This window comes from Palaemon carinicauda, chromosome 12, assembly GCF_036898095.1.
Source record: "Palaemon carinicauda isolate YSFRI2023 chromosome 12, ASM3689809v2, whole genome shotgun sequence".
NCBI lineage: Eukaryota > Metazoa > Arthropoda > Malacostraca > Decapoda > Palaemonidae > Palaemon > Palaemon carinicauda.
In genome coordinates, this window is record NC_090736.1 from 142,800,802 (window position 1) to 142,810,801 (window position 10,000).

The following is a 10,000-nucleotide window of genomic DNA, read 5'->3' on the forward strand; positions in this document are numbered from 1 at the left end:
AATTTGTGTGTACTTTTAATTGTTAAGGATAAGATTCTTGTTGGTTTACACCAAAAATAATAAGACACATTCAACAGTATAGAAGATAATGGATGAGTTTTACGCGCAGCACCGATCAAAATAATTTCCTAATATATCGACATTCAAAATGTCTATGTGATTTTCATTTATAAAACCCTTTATATTTGAATTCTATTCCAAAATTAGTTTATATTATACATTTATCAAAATAATATATATTTACTATGGATTTAATCATTTCTATTAACTGTATAAGCATTTTTTTCCCCAAAAATCGAGGGGCTAATTTGCTTGTGCGCAACTTGCTCGGAATGAGAGCAGCAGTACAAGAAAGGAGATGCACTGAAGACGCACTACAAAGAATTTTATATTAAGATTCTGTATCATTTAACCCAAAGGACTGGGTTGAGTGTACTGTATTTTATGCCTTCTTTTCCCTGTATTTACTTTTTAAAAGCATGAAATTGAACTGGTGGTTTGTTTCTCTTAGTTCCTTTGGACTAATTTTAACACCAAATATTCATTATGGATACAAATGTTGATGTTCTGTATTGAGTTTCTTGGAAACGCGACTTAAACTTACAGTTTATACAAGAGAAGTCTTTTCATACTAATAGTCCTTCTGTAAATATATGTGATATTCTCCATCCAACAACCTATTTCAGTAAAATTATTTTTGTTGAAAATAATGTTAATTTGACGAAGAAATGTACTTTGATATTCTCAGAAGAAAACAGGAATTGCATATTAGTTTACCATAGAGAAAATACATTTACCATCTGCATTTGATATGGGAATAGTGAGCAATGCTCGGTCAAACTTTAAAAGATTAGATTATATCTGATAAACTTCAGCCAGAAATGACTGTGCAGATATTTTCAGAAGTGAAAATGTCAATATTATTACTTGAAAGGGAATGTCATTCACTATCCAAATCTTGTTGTTCATAATCATAGATATTTGTCAGTTGAGTTGTCCGCGGGTGTGGACTTGTGTTTCAATGCTCTGTATCGAATCTGGCTTTAAACTTGAATCGTTGTGTATATCGCAGTTTATACTATGAAAAATCTCTTTGTGGGTGTTTGCTAGTATTGATATTAGTAAAATATAGTGCTAAAAATCAGTGGTTTCCTTGTATATGAGGTCTGTAGTGAAAGGCCTGACCCAGCATTTTTGTGTTGGGGCGGGGCTACTTGAAAAGTTCATTGAAAAATGATTCAATATGTCTTTCCTTAGAAAACGAAAAGGAAAACGTAATCCCGTGAATAATTTTGATCTATTTGTGACTGAAATCGACACGGTACTCCAAGGAAAAGAGGAAAATATAATGGCAGCAGCTTATGAAGAATGTGATGACGGAGGCAATCATGGCATGCTAGCGAAATAACTGATAACGATACAGAGCAAAATATTAACTGGAAAGTAATTATTTTTTCACATACCAAGGCCCGCCTGAACAGACCTTTAGTGTTTGATGGAGGGCGAGAAATAAACCCCTAAAAGTAAAAGTAAAGTAACTCAAATATAATATTAGTCTCAACCAACTGTAAGGTCATGAAAGGAAGAAATCCATCAGAATTTGATAATTTAACGGGAGACGTTTCTTATAATAAGATAAATTCTACCTAAAAATAACTATCAAAAGGCATCAAAGGGTTTTGTAAAGTATTCTCTCGCATTAGAATGATTGATTGATTAATTCAGCCACGGCTCATTTGGCATGACGAGAGAGAACTTCAAATCATTCATTCATTCTTTGTCCATGACCAGCACATAAATAAATAAATATACATACATATATATATATATATATATATATATATATATATATATATATATATATATATATATATATATATATATATATTCTTATTCTTCCTCCCTCGTAGTAGCAGTACTTTCCAACAGTTTGTTGTTAAGTAACTGCTTTTGATGCAAATCTAAATGAGGGCCGTAAGAATAGCCATAATAAAAACAAGCACATATAATAAATAATTGATGAGAGAGAGAGAGAGAGAGAGAGAGAGAGAGAGAGAGAGAGAGAGAGAGAGAGAGAGAGAGATTTCAACAACAGACCATAGAAAGCCTGTTGCTGTTTTGCTGGATAACCGGGGGACGTCAGTGACAGGATACTCTCTTTCTATCCTGCCTGTCTCGGAACCCCAAACCGAGAGGTAGTCCTGAATGGGAAGACACCCAAGAGGAAGGATCCTCAACGGAGTCGATTTCTTAGGGCTTCACACGATCCAGGACTCTCGGAGAACCCGAGTCTCTTTACTTAAGATTATCCAGGACGAAACAGACATCACTGCCATTACTCATCAGAAAATATTTTCCATATCAGTAAGCTTCGTTGTTTTGTGCAAAGTTTATTAATTTATTTGATAAATTTATAGTAATTGATAAACGTTAATAATTATGGATTTAGATGTTCATACTATTAACTATCATTATAGTTATGTGGGAATTTTATAGGATTTTTTTTTATCGAAAAATTCAGTAGTATATTGGCCAAGAAGTACAAAGACCCTGCGATGACATCAGGCCAAGAATCACATTCCTGAAGTACACATCCCAAAAAAATATCTTCTTTTCATTACTAAGAATTCTTAGGAGGAAATTTAATCCATTATTTAAATTGAAAACCATTAAGAAAAAGAGAAATAAATGATATTGGGCTTAAGATCACAATCTTCATTAATCTGTGCACGAGACTCCGGCCAAACAAAGTTTCTCTTAGTCCCTTTGGACTAATTGTAACACCAAATATTGATTATGGATACAAATTTTGATGTTTCGTATAGAGTTTCTTGGAAACAAAACTTAATTAAGATTGTATTTTTTAAAAGAGAAGTTTTTTAATACTAATATTCCTGCTGTAAAAATCGGTGGCATTTTCTATTTAACAACTTCAAATGAATACATAGTACGATTCTCGTAAACCAAAGCTATTATTTCTTTACTTTCTAAGTGAAAGTGGAGAGCTTGGAAAGCAAAATTGAAGAAAGGAATGGAGAAATAGTAGAAATCTGAAAAGAATTAAGAAAAAATTATGACAAACAAAATATTTCATTGTGGGATAAAAGGCTTCAGAAAATTACATCAGACTTAAAATCCCTCTCTGTCCTTCCGGGTATATACATTATATATATATATATATATATATATATATATATATATATATATATATATATATATATATATATATATATATGTAGTTGTTGGACCACCCTGGAGGAGGAGAATAGTGAAGGCAAAGGAACAGGGCAATCTAAGGGACCCCAGAGAAGTGGTGAGTTCAGTGGACACAAGGCCACAGGAAGAAAGGAGCACCCAGTAATACTAGTCCCTAAGAAGAAATCTGCAGAATATACAAATAACGTAAATAGAAAAACCTTATTTATATCTAGTAATGTAGATATATACAGCATGGATGAGAGGCGTGAATTAGAGACAAGGATTAAGGAAATGAAAGTGCTACCTAGTATTGATGATGATGATGATGCAGATTGCCATGACTATTGCATGACACGGGCTCTGTAAGGAGGAGAACTCCAGAGGAGTAAAAAATTGAATTATTAAAAGGAAATGTTAGTTTTAAAAGGAAGAAGTTAGTTTGGATTAAGGGTCAGGAACAGGAAAAAGGATGGAGGATGAGGGATAAAAGGAGGATGAATGAGGGATGAGAATGAATTTGACAAGACTTGAAAGAGGTAGAAAGTAACCCGAAAAAGTAACACGAAAGAAAGGTTTTAGTTAGAGAAAAATGTATTGATAGTAGCAAGTCCCAGTAAGCAGGAGAGACTGGGAGAGGAGAGAAGGATTTTCAGTAGGAGAGAATAGGAGAAGATTTAAGCAAAGAGGCTTATTCCTGCTCTAGTGGGAAAGAGGGGGAGGGGGAGGGGCCCGGTTCTGTACAACACTCGGTCAGTAAGTACGAGAGAGGCCCCCCCCCCCCCATCAAAACGATTAGGAGAAATATGTTTGAAGGGAGTGGGAAGGAAGTAGGAGATAGGAAAAACAAGAGCTGTTTCCTTATGAGGAACACGGCCTTTTAATAACTATTCTCCATTTAGGAATTAGGAATTGGGAAGGAAAAAGAGGTTATGAATGCTGCAAGCAGAGAAGTCTTACCCCTGCTCCGTGGCTGGAAACTGGAATTGTTGCAGGAGTTGCTGGAAGGTGGAGGTCGAGGATAAGGAGAGGACTCTGGTAAGGATCTGGAAGGCGATAGGTATGAGGTCTTGTAAGGTAAGAGACTCAATTTCTTGAGCCAAGGTTTGGGAAGGGAATGCGGATGAGGGTTGTTGCTGGTCCTTTTGAGGAGCAGTTGCAGGTTGGTGCTGGTCCTTTTGGGGAACAGTTGCAGATCGTTGCTGGTCCTTTTTAGGAGCAGTTGCTAGTGTAGATGCAGGAGCAGTAGCTGGCTGACGTTGTCTTCTCTGGCGAGGAGTTCTCTGTTCTTTCGGTGGTTGGGTTGGAGCTGGTTTCTTTTGGTTTGGAGAGGATGTATTCATCATAGCTGCTATCCTCTTGAGACGCTCTGGGCAGCGCTTATTCTAAGCATGGTGTGGCTTAGAATAATTAGGGCACTTAGATGTGGTTTGTCGACCTTCTTTGTGGGCCTTAATGCACACTTCTGTGCTATGTCGCTGGCTGCAGAAACCGCAGATGATGGGGCCTCTGCATTCTTCTTTATGATGTCCAAAGCATTGGCATCTGTAACATCAAAGGGGCTCAGGTGTGTAATCCTCAATGGGGAAGGTTCCCCAGACTCCTAAGTCCAGTTTGGAGGGAACTGGACCTATAACAGTGGCGATGAGACGTCGAAACAGGAACGTCGTCTTTGCTTGTGCAGCGAACAGCACAGTCAATGTTGCTGCATGACGTTGCAATGGAGATAGGCATCGACACAGCATACCTGGTGATGACAGCTTTCTTCCTGATAAAAGCAGGATCCAGCAGCGTTAAGGTGGGGTTTTCCAGAAGGAATCTGGCTGTCTCAACGTCCTTGGGATAGACGATAAGATCACCTTTCCTGTTAGGTCTCGCAGTGAGTTGATTGCCTGGCTTGGCAGCCATGGCAGCAACAGAGGCATAGGAGAGCTTGTGGTCCACCTGTGAAAGCCGAAACTTTGGCAGAGGCTTCTTTGGCTGTGTAGCTGGGATGTTCTCTATTATGGCAGTGGCTTCTTGCAGGAGTGTCTGAAGGCAATCAGTGCAGTTGCAGTCCGTGGAGTGGGCCCCTTGTTCGGTCTCCATGGCATTGGAGGGCTCAGGCACGTTGGTAGAATGATTGACTGCTGTTGCACTCGACTGCTGAGGAGTTGAAGGGACAGACAAGGACGAGTCTGTGCTCTCAGTCCTTGGAGTCACAGTTGGTGATGTTGGGGCTGGTTCTGGCACTGGTGAAGGATCTTCAGGAGTCTTCCTTCTCTTGGGAGGGGGTTTAGACTCTTCCTTGGCAGCTGCTGCTTCTTTCTCATACTTGATAAGCTTGTCAGAGGCATTTTTGCCCCCCACACATTTACATCTGATGTGGTGATTAAACACATCTGGGTCTGCAGTATAGGTGGAGTGTTTTGCCATGATGTTAAACATGTAAGCTCGGCGCTGCTGGTAAGACACACAGCTATCACAGTCACAAGCTTGATCATTGAAATAGTCTTCACAGTGTCTGCTGGCATGTGGATAGTATTTCCATCCCGATTTTCCCAAGTAAAAAACGGACATTGTTGTGAAACTCTACGGGGATTTTAGTGATAATTTCACCCCCGAGAGGTAGTCAAAGTGATGAACGTAGCCGATATGTCTGTTGGTCCAGGCGATGAGAGTTGTCGTCGATCCCGAGTCTAAAAAGAAACTGCCTAGTATTATATTATTATTATTATTACTATCCAAGCTACAACCCTAATTGGAAAAGCAAGATGCTATAAGCCCAGGGGCTCCAATAGGGAAAAATAGCCCAGTGAGGAAAGGAAATAAGTCTTAAAGAGGTTAAGCCTAAAAATTACAGGTATGAAAGGACTACAGCAGAGTATACATTAGATGGTTATGAGATTGTTGAACAGAATCTGCATAGTGACATGGGTAGAGGACTGATAATATACGTGAGGAGGGATTTACGTTTCACCACTGTGGAGCTAGCCACTAAATATGAAGAATACTGCTGTGTAGAGATCTCAGATAAAAAAGACAAGATATTAATCACCAACATATATCGTAGCCCCAGCAGTGACAAGGAAAATAATAAAAAATTGTTTCAATTACTGCAGGAAGTGAGTGATGTTAAGGTGCAATATAAAACAGTTGTTTGGGACTTTAATCTTCCTCGCATCAAGTGGAGCAATTACACGACAGAAGCGGGGCCAACAGATTTTAACACAGTTCATAGAAAGAATCCGTGAATGTTTTTTTACACAACACATTCAGGATATCACAAGAACAAGAGGAGACAAAATTGGTAGCACTCTTTATTTAGTTTTCAGTACTGAGGATTCCATAATTGATGATATTAGAGTAGAATGTCCTCTGGGTAGAAGTGATCACGCATGTATTTGAATTAACTGTGATATTCAGGAGGTTGAAGTTCAAGGAAAGAAAGTGTATACTTATATGGAAAGGCCAATTATCAACTCATGAGGCAAAGAATGAATGTGGACTGGACCCAGTACTTGTCAGAAGAACTAAACACAGAAGAAAAATGGAATAAAATGATTGCAAAACTTCGTGAAATTGTTGAGGAATGTGCACCTAAGAAACAATATAAGGGCCAAAACAAGATAAGGCCAAGGACAAATGAGAACTTACCGATGAATAGAAAACTGTGGTCAAAAATAAAGAAGAAACAAAGGCTATGGACAAGGTTAAAAAAACTAAAACAAGAGGACTATCCAGGGGATACAGTCAGGGGCATGGAGGAGGAGTACAGGAGGCTAAATAATCAAGTCAGGCGGCAGACCAGAAATGCTTTAAAGATAAAGGAGAGAAAAATATCGAGTCATGAGAAAGATAATCCCAAGATTTTTTGGCAATATGTTACATTTAAAACAAGAACAAAGTAAGGTATAGGTGACCTGTATGACAGTAATGAAAAAACAAGTGCCACAACTAACAACAAGGAGAAGGCAGATATTTTATCAAAACAGTTTGCCGGGGTATTCATCAGAGAACCGGAAGGGGAAATACCAGAGGCTACAGCTAGATGTTGTATGATGCCTTGCAGAATTAATGTGTGAAACCTTAACTGATAACTTTGTGTACGCCACCTAGCGGCTAATAAAGTAGTTGATTTCCTGTCCTCTAAGTTTCGTGTTTGTCTTCAGTTCCTGGCTCCCCTAAAAATGTAATATGGTGGCAGCGAGTGAGTGATTTACACGCCAAACGAACTATCAATGTGTGTATAAGATCCCAGCCATCTTTCTCAATGACTTAGAGGCCCTGCCATCACGCCTAGCCACTGTGGCAGACCATCTACCACCCCATATCCTGGACCACGCGAGTTTTATGGATACCGCCATCTTAAAAAACCTGAACACTTGGCTTCAGTGACCTTTCTATACTTGTGTTTACCTGTGAACTGTGACATTCTTAGTCCCTGAAGATGGGGGATGATGACCCAGGTGTGGTAGGGGGCAACCCAACATATGTATTCACAAATGACTTGATGGGCATAAAGCCACCCAGCTTTGATTGGCAAGGTTCCAACTTGCCACATTCATTCAAAACTTTCAGAAGATATTGCGAACTGATCCTTGCCACTCCCACCTACACTTGCAAACAGGGGCCAGAGATAGTAAACTACATAGTCCTCTGGATGGGGCCTCAAGCGGTAGAGATTTTTGACAACTGGACTCACTTCATGGATGAGCAACGTTCCAGTCCGACCGATGTGTGGGAAGCGTTTGTTAACTACTTCGAGCCCAAGTCAAACTTCAGGCTCGCCCGTTTCCAGCTGCGCGAACTCATACAGCGGCAGGAGGAGCCAATTAACAGCTATATCAACCGTCTCAAGGTGCAGGATCAACGATGCAATTTTGAAGGAAACAACCTTGAAGATAACCTCCTCGACCAGGTTATCAAAGGTACAGCACATGTCGCAGTAAGAAAAAAGCTTTGGACCAAGATCCGAAACAACTCACGCTTGACAAAGCAATTGATCTTGCGAGAACATTTGAGGAAACGCAGGTCCAGCTACAACAATTGGGGCACGTCAACAAATCCATCGACTCCCTTCAGAAGGTGAAGTTGAGACACAAGAGCCGTCCGAAAGCAAAAAACTGTCTTTTCTGTGGCGGAAAACCGCATGACTGCAAGGACTGTCCCACCATAGACGATATTTGTAAACTGTGTTCGAAAACGGGTCACTGGACAAAGGCTTGTCAAAACACTAAGCGAGCCAGTTCTAAGTCTAGTGTACGCTCCAAACCTCAGAACAGCCGATCGCAGTCAAGCGCAAATGCGAACCAATCACAGCCAAAGCCGCAACAGCGATTCGACCGCCAAGTTAACGCCGTGAATATGTACGACCTGAGCAGTGACTTTGAAAGCATGTCAATGAACAATGATGCCAACAGATCGGAAGCTTATGCATCGCTAAAAATCAAGCCATACCCTGATCGCACAACAAACTTGCGCGGGAAGGTCGACACCGGTGCGCAGAGTAACATCCTTCCACTCAGGACATTCCCTCGCTATGTCAACTCGGATGACATCCCGACATCTACAACTCCGTCCAAAATGACGCTCGCCGCCTACAATGGAACAGTCATCCGCCAGCACGGTACCCTCGTACTGCCGTGCAAATTGGCCGAAAATAAATGGGCAAACTGTGAGTTCTATGTGGCTGAGACCGATGGTCCTGTTATTTTTGGTCTACCCATGTGCACGAAACTTGGTCTAGTCACGCTTAACTTTGCCATTACTCATTCCGACAGCAGTGTGCGTTATACCTCATTGGAAGACATGAAAAGTCACTTCCCTGACCGGTTCGAGGGTATCGGTAAATTCAGTTCTGAGCAGAAACTAACTCTGAAGGATGACGCAAACCCAGTAAGACACCCGCCGAGATGAGCGCCCATTCAACTACGCAAGCAGATCAAAAGCGAACTCGATCGTATAGTGGGTCTTGAAGTAATCCGTCCTGAAGCGGAACCCACCGATTGGGTGTCCAGTATTACATGTGTGACAAAACTCGATGGATCTCTCAGAATATGCTTGGATCCAAAAGACCTCAACAGTGCTCTAAAGAGAGGTCAACACCACACGCCGACTGTGGAAGAACTAACACATGTTTTTGCTGGTGCAACAGTTTTCAGCAAGCTCGATGCAAAGCATGGCTACTGGTGCATCCCACTCGACCATGACAGCCAGCTGCTGACCACATTCAACAGCCCATTCAGGAGGTACTGCTTCCGAAGGCTCCCCTTTGGACTCAACGTAAGTCTAAATCTGTTTCAGCGAGTGATGGACAAGATCTTGCAGGGGCTACCCGGTGTTGTGTCGATTGCTGACGATATTATTGTATACGCATCTACACCAGCAGAGCATTCCGAGAGACTATCCACACTTTTCAATCGAGCTAGAGAGAGAGGACTCTTGTTCAACCCCGCGAAATACGCGATATCCGTGTCAGAGGTACAATTCTTTGGCAACATCTATTCCAAAAGTGGAGTCCGACCTGACCCAGTCAAGGTCCAAGCCATCGCTCAGCTCAAAGCACCAACTTCAATCAGTGAAATACAATCGTTCCTCGGAATGGCGAACCATCTGCCACCGTTCGTACCCAACCTAAGTGACCACACCGCCCAGCTGCGCAAGTTACTTCAAAAGGACATTGATTTCCAGTGGCATCCTGAACACGACGAAGCCTTCATGTCCGTAAAACAGCATATCTGCCAAGCAGGATCTCTCACTTACTTTGACCCGTCAAAGCCGTCTGTAATCCAAGTAGACGCGAGTCAAGAAGCCCTTGATGCAG

General features: G+C 41.0%; 2 protein-coding genes across 2 annotated transcripts in view; one reads left to right on the forward strand and one right to left on the reverse strand.

Moving 5' to 3' along the window:
* LOC137651104 (basic salivary proline-rich protein 3-like) overlaps positions 1–4,541 on the reverse strand; it is an 18,360-nt gene extending 13,819 nt beyond the window's left edge. The window contains exons 1-2 of the mRNA XM_068384241.1: positions 4,317–4,541; positions 4,156–4,196 (exon numbers count right to left, since the gene is read on the reverse strand). Of these exons, the coding sequence (XP_068240342.1) occupies positions 4,156–4,196; positions 4,317–4,541 (266 nt within the window). The remainder of the gene's footprint in view (positions 1–4,155; positions 4,197–4,316) is intronic.
* Positions 4,542–7,687: 3,146 nt separating this feature from the next.
* The window catches only part of LOC137651105 (uncharacterized), a 2,921-nt gene continuing 608 nt past the window's right edge, over positions 7,688–10,000 (forward strand). Inside the window, exons 1-3 of the mRNA XM_068384242.1 lie at positions 7,688–8,122; positions 8,209–9,072; positions 9,118–10,000. The exon at positions 9,118–10,000 is cut by the window's right edge and continues 608 nt beyond it. Of these exons, the coding sequence (XP_068240343.1) occupies positions 7,688–8,122; positions 8,209–9,072; positions 9,118–10,000 (2,182 nt within the window). The remainder of the gene's footprint in view (positions 8,123–8,208; positions 9,073–9,117) is intronic.